General features: G+C 42.3%; 2 protein-coding genes across 7 annotated transcripts in view; one reads left to right on the top strand and one right to left on the bottom strand.

Moving 5' to 3' along the window:
* zgc:175214 (uncharacterized protein LOC557610 homolog) overlaps positions 1-7,000 on the top strand; it is an 8,915-nt gene extending 1,915 nt beyond the window's left edge. For both annotated transcript variants that reach the window (XM_034861856.1, XM_034861849.1), the window contains 5 exons: positions 702-855; positions 2,642-2,684; positions 3,579-3,620; positions 5,299-5,381; positions 6,212-7,000. In XM_034861856.1, the coding sequence (XP_034717747.1) occupies positions 749-855; positions 2,642-2,684; positions 3,579-3,620; positions 5,299-5,381; positions 6,212-6,332 (396 nt within the window). In that variant the 5' untranslated portion in view covers positions 702-748 and the 3' untranslated portion in view covers positions 6,333-7,000. The remainder of the gene's footprint in view (positions 1-701; positions 856-2,641; positions 2,685-3,578; positions 3,621-5,298; positions 5,382-6,211) is intronic.
* pdcd11 (programmed cell death 11) overlaps positions 1-19,616 on the bottom strand; it is a 44,170-nt gene that overhangs the window by 9,768 nt on the left and 14,786 nt on the right. For 3 of the 5 annotated variants that reach the window (XM_034861330.1, XM_034861320.1, XM_034861295.1), the window contains exons 7-36: positions 19,368-19,543; positions 19,084-19,191; positions 18,632-18,844; positions 18,384-18,508; positions 18,225-18,285; positions 17,671-17,817; positions 17,272-17,523; positions 16,978-17,103; positions 16,701-16,895; positions 16,362-16,532; positions 16,047-16,260; positions 15,813-15,962; positions 14,958-15,070; positions 14,200-14,699; positions 13,991-14,053; positions 13,708-13,804; positions 13,439-13,528; positions 13,209-13,311; positions 12,786-12,963; positions 12,151-12,207; positions 11,931-12,053; positions 11,679-11,801; positions 11,286-11,454; positions 10,273-10,416; positions 10,024-10,170; positions 8,914-9,164; positions 8,422-8,590; positions 8,132-8,285; positions 7,760-7,925; positions 7,082-7,553 (exon numbers count right to left, since the gene is read on the bottom strand). In XM_034861330.1, coding sequence (XP_034717221.1) covers positions 7,379-7,553; positions 7,760-7,925; positions 8,132-8,285; positions 8,422-8,590; positions 8,914-9,164; positions 10,024-10,170; positions 10,273-10,416; positions 11,286-11,454; positions 11,679-11,801; positions 11,931-12,053; positions 12,151-12,207; positions 12,786-12,963; positions 13,209-13,311; positions 13,439-13,528; positions 13,708-13,804; positions 13,991-14,053; positions 14,200-14,699; positions 14,958-15,070; positions 15,813-15,962; positions 16,047-16,260; positions 16,362-16,532; positions 16,701-16,895; positions 16,978-17,103; positions 17,272-17,523; positions 17,671-17,817; positions 18,225-18,285; positions 18,384-18,508; positions 18,632-18,844; positions 19,084-19,191; positions 19,368-19,543 — 4,760 coding nt within the window. In that variant the 3' untranslated portion in view covers positions 7,082-7,378. Of the gene's footprint in view, positions 1-7,081; positions 7,554-7,759; positions 7,926-8,131; positions 8,286-8,421; positions 8,591-8,913; positions 9,165-10,023; positions 10,171-10,272; positions 10,417-11,285; positions 11,455-11,678; positions 11,802-11,930; positions 12,054-12,150; positions 12,208-12,785; positions 12,964-13,208; positions 13,312-13,438; positions 13,529-13,707; positions 13,805-13,990; positions 14,054-14,199; positions 14,700-14,957; positions 15,071-15,812; positions 15,963-16,046; positions 16,261-16,361; positions 16,533-16,700; positions 16,896-16,977; positions 17,104-17,271; positions 17,524-17,670; positions 17,818-18,224; positions 18,286-18,383; positions 18,509-18,631; positions 18,845-19,083; positions 19,192-19,367; positions 19,544-19,616 lie in introns of those variants that run through there. The other 2 variants (XR_004655141.1, XM_034861310.1) reach the window with 2 other exon arrangements.

Here is a 19,616-nt window from a genome sequence, read left to right as displayed (position 1 = left end):
CCCCCCCCCCCCCCCCCCCCCCCACACTCTTCCATCCCCCAGTGCTGACACACACACAGACACACACACACTCCACCAGTCAGCTCTATAGTTTGTTAAACAGATGGTGGTGTGGCGGAAGTGGCGTCGGTCCCACTGTTTGTCTTGTTCACAGCCAATTAACACGGAGTCCTATGAGCCCGCAGTTGCTACCACGGTGCCAGTCGCTGCTCCCTAGACACACCTGCATCCAAACAAACACTAACAATTACGTCTAACTCCTCACCCATAGTTTAATAAAACTCTTGATTGTGTGGAGGTGAGCCAGGGTGCCGCATACTCATTGTCAAGCAAACCTGTGGTAAGGCTTTGTGTCTGTTGGGCCCAGAATAACCCTGGCTGCCAACAGACCTGTGATGGTACTCTAGATTCATGTGTTAGTTAATGATCGAAAATCTACCACTTCTCTGCCATGATTACTCTTTCTCTTCACTGTACAGTTTAAATACATTTTTTACTTGATTTTCACAGATCTTGAGAGCTTGAATGGTTCTCTGAACTCATAACTGCATTGTCTTTACAAATTGCAGCATCTAAAGTCTATGCTACCAATTTAGAATTGCTAACAACTGTATACTGTAGAGCTTGGACATTTTTTTATGTTAAAGTAAACAATAAAACAAAATTAAGTTTTAGAGTTAATTATTAACTCTTCCTGCCAGGATGCCTGTGTGGTTTGGGTTGTCAACGCTTTGAACACTACTGCAGCATGACGTCTGAGATCTATCACCTCCCGCTCAATGTGTATGTCATTGTGCTGGGCATCGGCCTCTTCGTCTTCATGCTCAGCCTCATCTTCTGCTGCTACCTTTTCAGGTAGGTGGGGGAGGTTTGGGAGGAAGATGGACTGGGTAAAGGGGAGGAAGGAAGCTACGTGAAGAAACGTGGGGAAAAGTGCAAGAAAGAACTGACATTACAGCAAGAAGGAAGTTAGTTCAATCAGTAAGAGAGCATTTGGCAGTTAGAACAAGTGTTGCAACACAGTTTAGATACAGCAGGTAAAAGTTAATTCAAAACTAGCTTGATAATAAGATCCAGCGTGTGGTATTAGCAGCAATCATGATGCAAATTTGTGGAGTGGTCCAAAGTTGCTACATAATGTCTATAAGATTATAAAAGCATCAATCATGCTAATATTTATAAGCATGTTAAAGCAAAAGAAAAAGCTATTTAATAAACTGAGAAATCAGCTGTATCAACATACACTATAAGCTACCTGCCCATCACCAAACAATAGATAGAGCTATAAGGAGAGTGAACATTGGACTCACATTTATCAGGTGGACACAAACACCACTCCAAACAAACGCTAATGTTACTGCAAATCTGCTGGATGTCAACATGTTTGCGATATCAACTTCATAAGGTGATAACATCTCAATAGTATTCAAAGCTTGTTGCACTGCCCCCATGTGGCCAGAAAAATCAAAGACTGCAGATGTAAAAACCATGTACATACCCTCAGTTAGACTGTACAGTGATATGAATAAAAATGTAATCAATTAAGTTATAAATTGCAAACAAGTTTCTAATTCAGTTGCCAATTCATCCACTAGTGTAGTGTTGGTTAATATTAACATGTCTATTGAGTTTTGATGAATAACACAGATGACTTAATCAGTGGCTTCCAATATTTATTTTGCCTGTGACCCCTAATATGATGCAATATCTCCCTCATAACCACTTGCATGTCTATACGTTGTGAGCAGTTAAGTCAAAGAATGATTTTCTCTTCCCAGATTGCTTCATTTAAATAAACCCGGAGAGGTAAAACCAAGCAATAATTCACAAGAAAGAAGCAAAGTTTTGATAAATGAAAAAAAAAGAAAAGAGTAATGTGCCGCAAAATGTATTTATTTTCTACCTGGTGATCATCTTGCATACTCCACACTTTTGGTACCAGGTAGCTTTCTCTATTTTGTCTTTATAGAATAGCATTCATGTGATAGCAGAATTCAATGCTGTGACATGGACATCCATCGGCAACAACGCCTGCACATTGATAATTTGTATGGTATAGTTCACGTAATGTACAGCATAGTTTTGCAAGCCGCCCTTTTATTTATTTGGTTGGGTTGAGTGTATGAACATAATGCATCACTATTGGCGCTACCGGGGCTATTTAAAAAGGGCGGGTTTATGCAGGATGTCCTGTGTCGTGTTAGTGTCGGTTCTCTCTGACCAATCAGTGGTGTGCAGTGTTTCAACTCCACCTTGGCTCAATATGCATGGCACCTGGTACCAAAAGAAGTACTATGTACTATCCACAACTTTTGCTAATGGAAAACCCCCCAAAAAGAGTCAGTTGAGGGTGAGTAGAGCAGAGCCTTGCCATCCTGTGCAGTGGAAATGAGACATTGTAATCATCTTGCGCGCCCTTGCTGGGCTCCCAACAGACCCTGGGCTGTCTACAGAGACCGCGTTTTTTACAGTGTGTTCTGGGGACAGGCAGCTCACGGATAGTGATGAGATGTTTGCTGTATGTGACAACAAATGTTGTAGCCTAAAACACACGTGACATCGCTTAAAGCACCTTTAAGTCACAGTTGTTACAACAGTCACTTCTACCATACATATTTTGTTCTCTCTCTGCCTCTCTAAGGTTGAAACAACAAGGAACAAGGGAGCAGTTCAGCTACAATGAGGTATGTCACTGCACTATATGTCATTATGGGTGAACATGTAATACCAGCTTCTGAGGCTGGTTATAAATACTACTACAGTTTTCACACTGTTTGTGTCTACTGTGTGTGTGAAATCTAACACCACTTTTTATAGATGACATTGACTTTATCCACGTGTCCTTTCCTGCCTTATGATTCAAAACTGTTAGTGCCAAGTGAAAAGGCCTGATATAGTAAGCAGGCAGCAGGGTGTGACAATGTGGTCATGGTTGGTGGCAATGCTTTCAGCTTCAGGGAAGGTTGAACTGCAGTTCTCGGTATTATATGTATTAATAATTACATTTTTTTCATTAATAATGAAAAATAATAATGAATTTTCAAAAGAGTAAGGTGTTTTTTCTAGGTTTGTGGAAGACTTAGCTGTGCATATCTGGTAGAGGGTTTAAGGGTCCTCCCTCAATAAAAGTTTACATTTTTCAATAAAAGAAATGCAATTTCACATCATTTTGAACCATTATTTTACCAGGTTCTTTTCTAAAACCTTGGAAAAGTTAAAGCAGATAATAAATAATTAACACTCAAAAAGCTTAAATACAACAGCAAGTCCACTGGGGTAAAACTACAATCATTAGATCTTAAACTAAGTCCTTTAGTTTTGATGCTCACATTGATTTTACATTTATTCGTCTTAAGTGGTGACCAAAACAGCTTGCGTGCTGCACCTTCGCCTTATGACATTATTAACCCTGGAGTACACACCGCTCTTGTATGTATTTTAAACCAGTCACATCAGGACATTGAACCCTTCTGAAGTGTTTGTTTAATTACTTTTTAGATTTTCTGCCAACACGATAGTGCTGACACATCCATCACATGATGACACAACACTTCTCTACTCTTTTTTTCCAACTGTAGGTGGTGCTGAAGGGAGCCAGCAAGAAACTGAGCCTTCTAGGAGTAAGTCATTCTTTCTGTACATGGCTTTGTGCTAAACATATGGCAGCTGTACCCACACTGCTTCCATGCCAGGTCAGATGATGAGCAGGGTTAGGGTTGGGTTGGTTAATTCAATCAATTTCTCTCGGATGTGATTAACATGCTGCACACAGTCAGAGGAGATGTCCTAAAAATATCTTGTATCTCAAATGCAGCTATTTAAAAAAAAAAGAAGAAAAAAAAGTGAATGCTTGGCTCTCTATTTGTAGCAGAATGTAAGACTCCAGGAATAACTGCAATCATTCAAAATGCATTTTAAAAGATCTCTTTTCTGTTTCTTGCGATTCCTAAAAATATCACTTTTCCAAGGCAGCGGTGGTTAGGGGTCATTTTCAGTTTTCAATACAATGACTTAATCTCTGTTTTTGTACAAGAACGGTTGAAATAATCCTGTTGCTAGTTATGGTAAAAGCATAATTTCCAAACACAAATTTGTACTTATGCTCTAATGCTCTAAATCACATGTCAAACTCAAGGCACGCGGGCCAAGTCTGGCACCTAGCAAATTTTAATCCAACCATCAGTTTAAATTTAGGTATTTTGAAAACGTTCAGTTCAGTTTAAAAAGTTTTTTAAACTGGGGTCACCAGGATTGGTTTTAGAGAAGAATTTGGCAGATTTGCCGAATTTGAGACTCAGATTTTCTAACAGAACCAGAGAGCTTGTTTTCATATATTGTCCCTAGGCAGATACATAAAAATAAAAATATAAAAACAGTCACAAGCATGCAACACCCTCATAGTTAGAGGCAAGACAAACACTGACAACAGTCAAGACAAAATACAACAGAACATATGATAGTCACACAAATCAAAATGTGTGAGGCAGTTAAAAGTGAGAACAGCTTTGATTTTCTACAAGCCAGATTTTTTAATATTATAAAATTGATGTATGTGGGATGTTACCTTGGGGGGCAGGCTATTCCACTATTTTGATTGATTTGGTAAACTCTATAATGGCGTAGGAACATTTTAGGGCTTTATGTCAACTTAACTGTAAGTGAGAAGACTATATGAGACTGAGATATGCAATAATACTATTTGATGAAATAAAAGCATGTCAATAAACTTTACATTGCCGGCCCTTGATGTGATGAGCGACACGCCTACTTTTGAACAGAGATCAGAATCAGAATCCGCTTTATTTGCCGGGTATGAGGACACATACGAGGAATTTTGCTTTGGATTATCATCATTGCTCACAATGCGCTTACACGTAGCAAACAAACCATATATACACACTATAAACAGAAACATTATAGAAAGGTTGAGGCACTAGTACAAAGTATGCAGGAGTAAATTATAGTTAATTTAATTATGGAGCATCGTGCAGTGGGTGCTGGAATAAATAGTGTTAAGATATATACGTATTATATTACAGTATGAACAGTTCTGAAATAGAGAATGAGAATGATGAATACTTAATAAGTGGAACCAGTAAACAGGCTGGTTAGAGACAGTGTTGCTGGTTTATTGCACAGGAAGTGAACCTGGCACTGTGAGTCAGAAGTCAGCTGGTCATTAGAGTGATGGCTTGTGGAAATAAACTGGGGAGATGGGGAGAGAGACACACACACACACACACAAACGAAAATCAAATCACACATAAACTAACCTTGCTGTTGTTTTTGTTCTTGCAGCAAACCTGTGCAGTGTGTCTGGAAGAATTCAGGACCAGAGATGAACTGGGAGTGTGTTCATGCTCACATGCATTTCACAAGAAGTGAGTTTTATTAAACTTGACATTATAAACAGAAAGCAGACAAAATACGCTCGTTCGCTTTGAGGTTTTAAGTTAGGAGTAGAAAGAAGCCATTCTCATGTCTATAACTATGAAGCTACCGAATAGAGTAACTCGCTGGTTGCCAGTGGCAACATCAAGGGGACGACAGTCCAAGAAGTTACTGCGCATAGCCCAAAAAATTAGCCCAGCACAAAGGTAGCCTACATCTTGTCCATTTACACCCTGGGATTTTGGAACGACTATACAAACGAGCTAAAACATGTTAATGAATGTGATTTAGAGGTGCTGGTAAGTAGATAGTCTTGTCTTTATGCTTTGGACAGACCCAGATGAGCCAATTTCCTCGTTTTCCCCAGCGAGCTAAGCTAACTAGCTTCTGGCTGTTAGGTTAACTTGCTAGTAGTATAAGTATTCTCATATTTTATACAACCAAGATTCTGTAGTTTTGCATCTTCTTTCAAAGGACACCAACAAAGTTTCACCCACTTGTTAGGTTCAAATAAGATTGTTGAACCACTTTTTCTAGCCCTTTTTGAGGGTTTACATAGTACACCTTATTATTATCATCATCATCATCATCCTCCTCATCCTCCTTATCCCAATGCTAATGTGAAAATGTGATAACAAAACTCAACAGACTTCATTTTTACATTTTGGACTAAACCGCCATAAACTTAGTGATGGCTTCCAATACTTACTGGTGCAAAAAGCAGTAAATCATGCATCCAGATGTTTGTCTCCGGAGTTGTTCCTGTTAAGATTTGGTTGTTATCATATTAAGCTAACTGTTCCCGTTTTTGTCCTGTCAGGTGCCTGCTTAAGTGGCTGGAGATCCGCAGCGTGTGCCCCATGTGTAACAAACCCATCCTCCGGCTCCACACCGACGCTCCCCAGGGTGCTGAGGGTCCAATGGATCCGGAGGAGGTGTGAGGGAGCTGAGAAAGAAGCAACCTGACTCCCCTTACATAAACCACACACATTAAATACAATAGGGATGATGGACAGTGGTCATCTTAAAAGACATCTCACAGGAAATGTTGATAATGATCCCAAGCGGTCGCCCTGCTGCTAACCTTTGAGCAATATGCCTTGATGGGAATTGGATATTGACAGCACCAAAAGGACTTGGTTAAATCAGCCAGGGAGTGGGTGGATGAATAGGATCTTTTCACAAAAAAATGCTCCTAGTTCTATTTCCATATTGCACTGTTCACCAAAAACACGACAGGAAAAAGGAGCCACATTTAAGAGCAGGATATCATTGCCACTGGACGACAAGTGCGACACTGCCAGAGACAAACACTGCAGGCATTGAGCAGGACATTAGAGTACAGGATCAGTATGGATACCTCTAATATCTCAGGGGTGTTACCAATACAGCCAGCACAGACCATGTCAGTCACCCTATAACCCTGTGCCACACATGCATCTTCAATACTGCCAATGTAGGTGAAACGCTCCAGCAGTCAGAGGTAACAACAACCTCCGGCTGAAACCAAGACCAGCGGGATTACAACCGATTTAAGTAGACTATATTGTTACAGATTGTGTCCCATGCCCTTTCCTTTTAAAAATAAGACTGATAGGAAACTAGTCTTGCCTGTATGTATTGTATGTAAACATGTCCCTATATATTGTTATTTTGTATTTGTTGCTTTTAAATAAAACGTTACGTAATGTATTGTAATGATGTTGGATTTATTGAAAAGCCGGCCAGATTAATAGAAAATGCTACCACACATTTGAAAAGGAATAAATCCATTCAAATATACAATAAACTAAATAATTACAACATTCAATATTCTCGTCATATTAATCAATCAATTTCAAACCAACTTTACAAAAGGTTTGACTTTCAGGTTCAGAGGTCCCCAGTCCACAACAATAAAAAGCATCTGGAGCCACAAACTTGTTTCCTAACAGCCGTGTCAGCACACTGAAGTCCACACACACACATACACAACGGGTGTATTAGGTCATTGGCTGGCAGCCTCTGTGCCTTTAGCTTCCACAAATTCCATGGCCTTCTCCTTGACTGCCTGGATGCTCTGCGGAGTGCCGTGCTTCTTCTCGTACTCCAAGTAGCGCTTGAAGAAGAACTTGATCTTTTTTACTGAAACACTCAGGTGGATCACGCGATCAAAGAGCGCCCTGCAAGAGACAGGACGTTGGAAAACAACCATGACGCACTAGTATTTAACCAGCTCACTAACATCAGTTTTTCTCATGTAAGATTGATTAGTTAGTTTCAGCAAACATTTCCCTATATACGAACAGAAAAGCTATAAGCAAACAAACAAAATGTGTTAAAAGTGACAATTGGGAGTCAGAGAACAAAAGTAAGGGCTTTTACTCACCTAACTTCCTTCTGTGATCCATGTTTGACCATAAGGTCGATAAAGACGGACCAGAGGTCCGTGCGTTTTGGGTAGCTCGTCAGGACTTTGTCAAACATGGTGCGACCTTTCTCTGAATCACCATAACGGAACTCCAGCTGAGCAAACTTGGCGATCACATCCACACCTGAGAGGAAGTGTGACAATACATAAAGGTTAAAACCTGTGGAGATGCACAGCCGGGGAGACAGGATCGGAACGAGAACAAAACACACACACACACACGAACACACACACATACAAAGTCAATGGCAGTGTACAGTTCAAAAATTCACATATACATCATACTGTTTTGTGACATTATGTCTCCAGTGTTTGGGCAGGCCATCTTACTTTCTTTGGAGGGCAGACTCTTGAGCGCCCTCTGCAGGAGAGCACTGGCAGTGTCACTCTGACCCTGCTGGAGCAGGAAGGTCCCGTAGCTGAGCCACACTGCCTTGTTCTGACGGAAACGCTTTACCATCGTCTTATACAGGCCCTCCGCCTCCTGGACACAAACATGAGTCACACAGAAAAAGCGCAGCATTTTAGCATCGGTCTCAAGAAATGGGCATGACGTGTAAAGTAGGGAAAGCTCAGGTGAGTACAGAATAGAGTATTTAAAAACAGTCAGTAGATTGCACCTTGGTTTTGTTGGACTTTGCGTAGATGTCAGCCAGCTGCTGGTACACGGGCATGGGCTCACAGAACTGCAGCGCCCGCTCAAACACTTTCTTCAGGGTCTCATCTGTGCCGTACATGTTCTCCAGGTTCAGCAGGGCCACCCACACATTCAGCTTCTCTTGCTCTTCCCTGGACAGACACAGGACAACCATCTGTTAAAATCTGTCTTCACCGATCGACAAAAAAAAGTAAAAGCCTTTCTTCAGCACATCCTATTACAACAACAGATATTCATTAGGGATGATGCAAAGATTTAGGTCAACTAAAATACACGACAAATGTAAGGATACAGTCACCCCATTTATATATTTTTTTATTTCATTGTTAGGTTGAAACTTTTTTGTGCATCTTTCTGCTGCCTTTTGGTGATCTCTGTTGAAATAAACGTAGACACTCACATTGTATTAGCTAAAAGAAAAAAAAGAAAAAAACATATCTGAAATTCAAATCACCTAAAGGAGATGGTCTTGATGGCCCTCTCGGCCACAGCGCGGGCCTGCTCGATCTGGGTGGCCTGTAGGTGGTGAGCCATGTACTGGAGCCAAAGCAGTGAGCTGTTGGGTGAAGCGAGGAGCAGGCGCTCAAAGGCGGCTGCGTCCTGGGGTCGCAGGCTCGGATCCATCAGCTCAGTCTCCCGCTGTACCAGGGCCTTCTCGGCGGCCTTTTTCTCTTGCTCAAGTTCATGACGAGACTTTTTCTGGGGCTGGTGGAGTACAGCGGTGCGCCCCGAGGCCAGCGACATGAAAGAAGATGAGTAATGATGGTGGAAAATATTTAAATACAGATAAGGAAAGAGAACAAGTCCTAAATTACAAATACTTCTAGAGATCATCTTTAAACTTAACGGTTAAAAAAACTAAAACAATGGGAAAGTTGGATTCCTTTAACAATCCTAAAATTATAAATAACAATACATTTGAATTATATAGCACTTGGTGGTGGTGCATGGTACTCAACAGTTCTCAAAGGTTTCTAAAGGTTTTACCATGTCACATTTAAGACCTTTATGAAATATATTTAAGACCTTTATCACGGCACCAATTAGGAGTCGGATGTCAGTCCGGAAACATCGTCTGAAACAGTTCCCTGATTTACCTCATTGGCATTATAGGACTGGTGTCTAGATTGGCTGCAATTGAAGTTGCATGTTGGTCTCATTTGTAGTTGTAATACAGCAAATTATATTTGGACTAGCGACAAAAAGAACTATAACACCGCAGAAATTAAAGAAAGAGAAAGACATTTCAGGAACATTTCAATGAGCATAGGAGGTAGTGTTACATTGACGTAGGAAAATTAAGACCAGTTTAAAACATTTTGTTGTTGTTTTGTTTAGGCTTTTTAAGATCACACGGAAACCTTGAGCAAAAGCAGCACATTTAGCACATTAAAAACAGAGGAAACAATGAAACCAACATAAAACAAGTGTGTAAAAAGCAGGTGAAACAACACAATCCAGCAACGAATATGTGAGACTTGATAATATGTGGGACTTTCTTCTAATTTGAAGAGGTGTGCTTTGATGAGTGAGTTGAATACATGCATATTTATTATCCGCTCACCTTGCTGCTTCCATCTATGTCCTCCCCATCACTGGAGTCCCCCTCCTGTGCTGCAGAGGCAGGCTTCAGGGAGCTCAGTCCCACATCCCAGGAGAAACCTGCTGCCACCTGCAGCCTGCATGGACCCGCTGAGCTGGGCGTCACCTGCTGAGAGTGAGGAAGTGAACGTTTATTTATTTTAGTTTCTGGATATTATTGTACCAAGTTTAGGAAGAGTTGTATGAACATAGCAGCAGTTCATTTGCTTACCTTTACAGAAATAGGTGTGGGTTCTTCTTCAACTTCCTTGTCTTCCTCTTCTCTGAAGTACACCTCCACTCCGCTGTCACTGTCATCAGTCTTTGCTTTCTTGGTTTTCTTCTTCTTCTTGGGGACCTGGGACTGTTCTTGTTTCTGGCAAAGGAAACCACAGTAGAGAATACCATCAATGATTAAATAAACCGCATCACAAGTGCTTTAGTGGCCATCTGCTTGCAATCAAAAAGACTGGCCCATCCAATCAACATTCCTGGATAGAAGAAAAAAATGGTCATGGGTTGTTTGCATTTCTTAAAAAAAAATCAAAATGTTTTTGTCCAAAGCAAACCCCCTGCAACAGACATCCCAGTTAGAGAGTAAACAACATAAAAATAAATCTTTGTACAATCATTCCCAGAATGAAAACAGGCCTGCCTTGTTGCACAATCCGAATTGTACTTAAAACTTGCCATTGTCAGCCTGTAATGTGGCTCAGGGGTTCCGGTTAATGTTGCTCGATGAAACCAAAGTTTAAAGTTATATCAAAGAAAGCGAAAGTGAAGGAAATCCGGTAGAACTTCCCAGCAGGCCCGGAACTATACCGTAAACGTCGTCAATATAGACTACTGTGAGAGCAAAAGGACAATCAGTGAGAACTGGAGATAGTACTGATCTATGTGGAGTCACCTCCTTGACCCCAGCACACTTAAAGCAACAATGGAGAACTTTTCCCGCTTCGGTCCCCCTACAGGTTGGAAGTGGAATTGTCCATTACATCGTGCAAGTTTGCCAGATCGGGTAGTGTATCTGTGGTTTGAACGAGACATTACAACAGCGGAAATGGAAGATTCCGCTTCCAACCTGTAGGGGGCCAAAGTGGGAAAAAGTGCTTTAGTGTTGCTTTAAAAGGACAGAGGAGTCCCTCATTTACAACGTGTTTATTTGATATCAAAAGCAGGGAAGGAGAAAGGAAAGCTTGATGCAAAAGAGAGAGAGAGAGAGAGAGAAATGAAGCGGTTTTTCACCTGCTCGCTCTCAGACAAAGCACGTTTCATCTTCTTCTTAGTGTCATGTTCCTTCTTTTCCTCTCCAATCAGACGCAGCGGCAGACCGAGAGACTCTGGAAGGACGTCTGGCTTCCCGGTGTCCTCTGGGAGCAGCGAGAGGTGGACCAACTCCTCCTCTTTGTCAATACTGCGGACAAGAATAGAGAGCGAAGCAGACTGAAAATGAGATGATGGCCGCATTGATTCTATAAATGGTCATTACCTAAAGCTGCACTGGGCAGGGTTGTAAAACACACACCGACGCTAAAATCTTCCTGTTTGTCCAAAATTATTTTCTGCTGTTTGGTGTGAACTTTTATACTAGTTTTAAACACTCTCATCTATATAGCGTACATATGTTGTTTTGTTTACCTGAGGATCTTGGTAGTGAGCAGGGTGTTGGGAGTCAGGTGCTCAGAGAGGACTTTGTGGTGGTTTACAAAGTACTTGGTGGACTGCTGAAGTTCAGCTCTTCCTGTGATGCTTCTTGACAACCTGGAAAACAAATGTGAAATAAGTATGTTAATTACTGAAATACATACTACATTTTCCAGAGAAATATAGAGTATGTTGTTCATTTGGAGTTCAAATGGTTTAATAGTGCTGCTTGAGTTCCTCAGTTACCTGATGAAGACCCCCTGCTCTCCCACGGACTTGACGTAGCCTCTGATGATCTGGCCTGCCTTCAGTTGGTCTACAGACAAAACTTCTGGGTCCTTTGCTGGCTTGGCCTGATGTGGGTTCAGCCTGAAAGAGAAAAGTTACGGCCAACCGCATGTTGTAATAAAGGTACACGTCTGCATTTGTTCCACAAACACACAAATCAAACGAAACTCAAGCATACCTTGATGGACGTAGAGACAACTGCCACTTGCCTTTTTCTTCCCCAAAAAGGAAAAACCTGAGGAAAAAGATGAGGAAAAACAAATTCATAAAGTCAATCTGGAAAATGAATGCTTAAGGTGCTAAGGATCCCAACATTGGCCTAAACAGTCAAATCCTTTGATTCTTTTAGGTTCACGGACCACTTAGCTATTAACCACATTTTGTAATTGAAATAAAACATTTATTGCGTTCTTTTATCAAAATTCTTTGAGGGAATTTAAGTTGGGCTTTTATTGTGAATGATAGAAAAGGAAGAAGTGAAGCTGTAGCGTTGCGCTGCTGTAGTCACTATGGGAGGTATCATAAGTGTGTGGCCTGTCTTGGTTTGCGTCGGTCTTGATTTACGGAGCCAGTGTGTTTTTGTTTATTAGCCTTGGCTACAGTAGTTAGCACACATTAGCTCGGACGGCTAACTTGGCTTGTTTACGTTATTGCGTGAACGTCTTTGTCAGCCAGAACGTCTGGCAGTTTAATAGTGTCGCTTGATACTGAATACCTGAATAAAAGAACCAAATCAGATTTGACTGACCAAAGTCTGAGTCGGGTCCAGCCCTGCCTAACAGGGCCTCTGCAGTCACTGCTGCGTCTACTAACCTGAACAGCTTATCCTTGCTGTACCCGTCCAGGGGGTTTGGTCTGTAGGCGTCAGCCAGGTCAGTGACATCAACAGTTCCCATGCCACCAAAGGGAAGTTTGACCAGGAGGCCAACTTGTGGTTGAATATTAGTCACAATCCCCAAAGCTTCACTGTCTTTCTCCAGTTTATAGACACCTGGAAGACAAAAAGAGTCAGATTAACTGTTGCATTGATAAACAATCAGAAGCAAGAGATAGGGATTACAAAAGTAATATACAGGTCTATATACAGGACGTATATATCCCGACCCTCCTTCACAGCACTGTGGAGGAAGGTTTGGCAATGTGAGACTACAAAAGTAGTAACCGCCAACAAAGAAAGGAAACCGCATGTATAACGTGACGTTTAGTTAACATGAAAACAGTTGGAGCTTCTCCTACCTGTGAGTGACAGCATAAAGCGTTGAGGTTTGGAGTTTACTTCTACCACTTTGGCATGGACTGCTTGGCCCAGCTTGTACAGTTTTTCTGGGTGGCTGGCCTCCTGAAAATTAACAGAATTTAACAACTGTTAGAATTTAGGTTGATGAGATCTTTTCCCATAAGCTTTAACAACCTTAGACTGTTATAAAGGATCCAATATTGATACTGTTGAAGTATTATAAACTTACTTTTGGATCGGTGATCATGGCCAGCAGTTCAACTGTCCCAGTAACACAGGGATCAGTGGTGACCTCCAAAATCTTCCTCACTGGATTAAACTGGGGTCAGAAGCATGAAGACACTTAAAACCTCTACTCCAACAGCCTCCAAGGCTTTTGGGATTTATTTTACATTTGTCAACTTATAAAATCAATGTAATATTTATTTTGTGGAGACTTCGGGGGGGGGGGGGGAATGAAGGAAGCTACTGCAAGCCATAAAGATGTCCCCAACTTACCTTTGAGACAAAGCATGTCACTTCTTCCCCGACCTTATAGCTGTTTATTTTTTCTTTTACTGTAACTGCTTTGAGATCTGGACTCTTATCAAGTTTGCTAAAGAGAGAAATAGAAACAGAAACAAATAAGAAACTGGCAAACCACAAAATGTGAGCGTGAGTAGATCGAGGAGAGATTAAAAGAATACACATCTCTGATAACATTAAAAACAAAAAAAGCAGACAAAAATTCAGGTTACCATGCAGCATATGATCATGATAATGAACGGTACTATAGAATTACCTGGGTATGAGTGTGAGCTCAGGAATGGTGTATGTAAATTTGGGATGGGAGAAGGGCAAGTATCTGAAATAAAACCGCTGGGATTAGTTTCAAGTTCAATACAACTTCACAAATACTTCAATATTAATATTAATATTAATTTATAAAAATATTAATATCAATATTAATCTATTCCAGAACGTAAAATGAGACTCTGGAGCCGGGTTTACCTGTGACTGGAGGCTTCTCGGCCCCCGATGACCCTGGCGGTGACCGTGCTGCCCACTTTAACAGAGGCAGTGGGGAAAGATCCCTGACACACATCTGCACGCTCCACCACCTCAGACACGTGCACGCTGCCAGTGCTTCCATCCTCTAGTGTGACCAGAAGGGAGGTGGGCTTCACGGTCCGTACTTTACCCCGCACGATTTCGCCGAAGCAGTAACCCTTAGAGCTCGTCTGATTTTCCGAGGCGGTGCGCTGTCGGTTTGGGGCGGTGCGCTGCCACGACACTAGGGAGAGCCCCTGCAGTTCCTGACAGCTGGGTTCTATAACCTCGACGGCCAAACTCATCCCCGCCTTCAGCTTCTCTGACTCGGACAGAAATGTCTCATTCAGGTGGCCTCTGGTTTGGATCACAGTCAGCTGTGCTGTGTCTTCCAGCGAGATGACGGCAAAGTCTTTGTCGATGTGCTGCACCATCGCCGTGTACTTTGATCCTTCAGCTAACTGTAAAATACAAACGAAAACACGGCAAACAAAACAGGTCAATAACTACAATAAGTTATTATAATGAGACTCTGTACGAATGCCCTCACATGTAAAATATATCATCTACATACAGTATGTGTGATACTAGGATGCTCCAGTAAAAGCAGCAGTGTTGGAAAATGCGTCCTCAGTCAAACTTCCCACACAGTGCATTAAAAGTCAGAACACGTCATTTTCTTAAAAACCCAAAACAGCATAAGGAAAAGTAAAACTCACCGATTTCTTCTTCGCCACCAGCTTGGGAAGGAGGGACACATGGACACATGTCGACAGGATGTCAACACGGAGGATGACCGCAGTAGCTTTCTGTCCTGGGGTCAAATTAACACCTAGGGCAGCAAACAGAGAAATCATCACTGCGTACATGAAGTGATTTTGAAAAATATATATAAAAATAATGTGTTACTGATAGAGTTTGTCATGGGGAGCCCCATAGCTTTTGGATTTAAGGGCCACTCTGCCGATTTTACACACAGAGATCTGCTTAGCTGTCCTGGTAAGTACTACTAAGCCTGTGACAGTAACAGTTATATAATCAGGGCTCCAGACTAACTTTTTGCCAAGGTCGCACTGGTGCGCCTAAATAAAAAAAGTGCACCCGCACAAAATTTAAGTGCACCCAAATCTTTACCTTGTGTCAGTTTTTTAAAGTCACCTTTTCAATCATATACATTCATATCTATTATGTAAATGATTTTAAACAAGAATAAGGTGTAGGCAAATACTTTTTTATTAGAAGCACAATTATACTGTATACTAAAATGAAAATAATAAAAAAATAAAATAAAGTGCTACTCTTAAAATGTGCAACCCCGAACTGAGACCTAACATTTCATGGCTCAAAGCCTTATGGTCCCCCTTGCTGTCGCATGACCCTCAGACGTGTTTTTGAGTTTGAGTTTTGAGTTTGACCAATACTAGAGAACCTCAGCTGCATCAAGTCTGACTATTCTTTCTTAATTCTGCCTCTTGCAAGTCCTTTAACTTTATTGAGGTGCATTACTTAAAGACATGATATGGAGTGACCATCGAGGTGAAATAAATGAAAAATGTTACTGTTTAAATACGTACCCATGACATGGTGCTTGGTGGCTAGTATGGTAGCACCGGCCAAATCGTCAGACTTAAAGGTGGCAGCGCAGTCCTTCACAGTATCTACAGTCAGCTTCAGCTTCTGACCAATGGACAGAGCGGCCAGCTTCGGGCGAAGATCACTGTTCTCTGAGAGTAACGACAGAGGTAACGCGAGGTTCAACACTGCAAATAAACTTCAAAATGAATTACTAAAGACCAATGCAATCATACCTCTCATTGCTAACATTTCAGCCACAGCTTTTCTCTCCTGCAGACCATTGATGAGTCTGGTCTGGACATCTCCCTCTGGAGATATGACCTCTGACATCTTCAGTGTGACCAGGAAACGCCGTTTTTCCTCATCTAGGTTGGTCACTTTAGCGAGCACTGTCTGGCCGGGCTCGAAGACGGTTATCGTATCGCTGATGAACTTATCGGTCATGGCCTTAAAAGAAAATGTATTTTAAAAAAGCAAAGGAAGACTTTTAGTTGGGAAAACAGACAAGAGTCTCAGGGTAGAAGACGCAACACAAAGCGTATACTCACCGACTTGGGTGCAAGACCAACAAGCCCGTATGGGAACTCCACAAAAACGCCATAAGACATGATGTTCTTGATCCAGCCAACCAGCTGCATTCCAACTGTGATTTCAGAGAAGTCCTTGGCAACCACTCCTTCCTCCAGGGACCATCTCACTGTTGGTTTCTTAGTGAGGGTCTTTAACAGGGGGAATTAAGGAAAACAGAGACAACGATCCTGCTTTTCATGTTTGACTTACCGAAGCATCAAAGGCAGAATCCATTAATTATAGCTGGCTCGGGGTTAACTTTCCAGTTTTAATCACAAGCACACGAGATCTACAGACTTGTTTTAGAAACAGGATACAATATTCTGTTTGTTCTTGTTGAAGCACATGACGTTTGAGACGACGTCTCCTTCCTGCAGGCTCTCCCACAGCACAGGGCAGTTGGACATGTGATCGGAAAGGTGCATTGTGGGTAGTACGGCTCGGACCTCATCAGGGAGGACGACCACCTCCAGACCGTTGACTGACTTTTTCAGCACCTTGGCCTCCAGCCTCTGCATCACACAAATACTCGTGCTGAGGTCAAAATCTGATTAACTGAGATGGAAGAAAACAAAACGTGAGACTTCAACTTACCTTCCCCACCTCACAGTCAAATTGGGCCATGGCAGATTCCTCAACATCTCCTTCCGCCGCATCCTTAAATGACAGCACCATCTTCGCCTTGTCGGGGTCACACTGAAGAACCTTAGCCTTAAATACCTGGACAATGGATGTTAAACAAACAAGTTAGCAGTTGCCAATTAATATAACATTTGAAGGCTTATTTCTAATGGTTCCTAAACATCTTTAAAAAAAAAAAAAAAAAAAGAAAAAGACACCAAAAGAACAAACGTGATCCTCTGTGTCCATGCAGTTTCTTCTCCTCACCTGCCCCACAAAGAAGACCTCCTCAGGACTGATGACGGGCTCAGAGCTGAGCTCCCTGAGCGGCACCAGACCCTTGACGTTGTTGTAGAAACGAACGATGCAGCCGAAGTCTTTGATGCAGACGATGTAGCCGTGGGAGACGCGGCCTGGGCGGGCATCAGCATAGCTGAGGAACAATGGCAGAGAGCTTTCAACCAGGGCCTTCTTTCTGGTCAGATACAGCTTCTTATTCTCCGCGTCGACTGACAGCACCTGAAGGCAGACACACACACACACACACAGACCCACACACACACACACACACACACACACAGACCCACACAGAGATACACACAAATATGAGAGCTAAAAACAGCATGTTACAGATTTTAGAGCGGCGTTAATTCAAACTGGACTGACCCGACATTTGATCTTCATGCCCTCTATGTACTTCTTCTCTGGGTTCTTAAGGAGGATATCAGACAGGTGCGTCCTGGGCACCAGCCCTTTGATGTGGTCGGACAGGTGCACCAACATGCCGTGAGTCAGCAGAACTGACACTTTCCCCTTGAAGAGGGACACAAGCAAGAAAGAGAAAGTGAAAAAGACGACTTGAGAATTAAATAGATCTGTAACAAATGACAAAACAGGGATTTTGGGGAATATTTTGGGAAATACACTTAATAACCTTTTTGCCAAGAAAGGTTGCCAAGCATCCAGGAAGTTAATAAGCATTGTCTAAACAACAAAAGTTGCCCCCCCGCCCGCCTACACTGCTCTCAGTACATAGGAAGAACGGATTTATATAACATGTCAGCTCTAAAGTATAACAAGGCTTAACTTGATGACTTTATACTGTATCATTTAATTTCTAAAGTGGAAAGATGCCTTTTGCTGCTTTCACAGATTCAAGCTGAATCAAAGTCCTTGTGAGACAGGGTGCTGACAGGTAGGAGGGGATGCTTTATTCTTACCTCCACAACCTGTCCGGCCTGAAGATCCTGATATCTATAAAAACGCTTGTCAATCACACTCCTGCAATCAAGACAAAAGCAGGTGGTCAATGCATCACATTAGAATTGGGAAGTCCATGCTTGCTGTTGAATATGACACATGAGTGAGGGGTCACATACTTTCGCAGAGAAACAAAATGAATTTGGTCCATGGCACTGAAGTCCAGGATCCTGCAGGTGTGCTCAGTCATGGCCAGCACTCTGTTTTCATTGGCTGGCTCACTGGACTCCTTCAGGTGGTTCCTCTGTCAAAAAAACATACACGTTATTACCCCAATGCTGAGTCAGCTGGATATTTACAGAGAGCATGTAGTCTTCTCAACAGTCAAAAGTAGGTTTAAATAATTTATAGCAACACCTCGACTCACATGTACAAAGGCCAAAGTTTTGTCTGGCAGTTCCAACATGGCTCCAGACATGTGGTGCATAGTGGTCATCTTGCAGTTGCGCACCACCTCACCAATGCGGTCACCTTCAGCAGGAGACAGGTCAACTCTGGTCCCGGGCTGAAGGAGGTACCTGCGCAGGCTCAGGCCCACCAGACGGGTGGACGGCTCCACATACAGCACACGGGCTTGCACCTGGGTGGATTGATGTAAAACAGGATTAGCCTGCCATGTTTGTACTCAAATATAAAAATGCATGGAAAACCATTTACTGGCCACATGCAACACCTTACTTTAAGATTGTTTCAAGAAAGGCGCATTTCAATCCAGATCATGCATTACAGTGATCGTATCAGAAAGACGAAAACAGCGGCAGACACGAAAGGGATGGTTTTGTTTAAGGCAACAGGATCCATGTTCCGGGTCTGTTTTACCTCAGCTCCCTCAGTGTAGCTTGATGTCTGCCCTGGCTCCATGTGGAGAAAATCCACCTGGCCACTGAAGGAGGACAGGAAGTCCAGGATCAGTCCATGTTTGGTCACCTGCAACACGTAGACGTTATTCAAATGAAACACAGCTACCACAGACATTGTGATAGTGAATGTTAGGGCGGGAGTAGATCACCAGCTGGATGAAACAAAACAACTTCAGGCTGCCATAAACCCCATATCCTTTGACAGAAGATGTACTCATTTCCAAAATTAAAAGCCGTGTCTACCTTTTTGATTGTAGCTTTGACCAGAAGCCCAGGCAACAGGTTAGTGAGGTTCCAGCCCTGCTCGGATTCAGCACAAGCCTGGGCGACGCCCGGGGGGCCGACAGAAAGGCGGACCACACGCCCATCGTTCTTTACTTCATCAACCTGAGCAGTCACATACTGACCCACTGTCAGATCTGGACACATGAAACAGACAAATGCTTGCGAGATGTATTGACAATTCCCTCCAAATACCAAAGATTCTACATG

The sequence above is a fragment of the Etheostoma cragini genome, chromosome 2, assembly GCF_013103735.1.
Source record: "Etheostoma cragini isolate CJK2018 chromosome 2, CSU_Ecrag_1.0, whole genome shotgun sequence".
Taxonomy (NCBI): domain Eukaryota; kingdom Metazoa; phylum Chordata; class Actinopteri; order Perciformes; family Percidae; genus Etheostoma; species Etheostoma cragini.
Note: the sequence above shows the minus strand (reverse complement) of the source record. Positions and strands in the feature narration are given on the sequence as shown.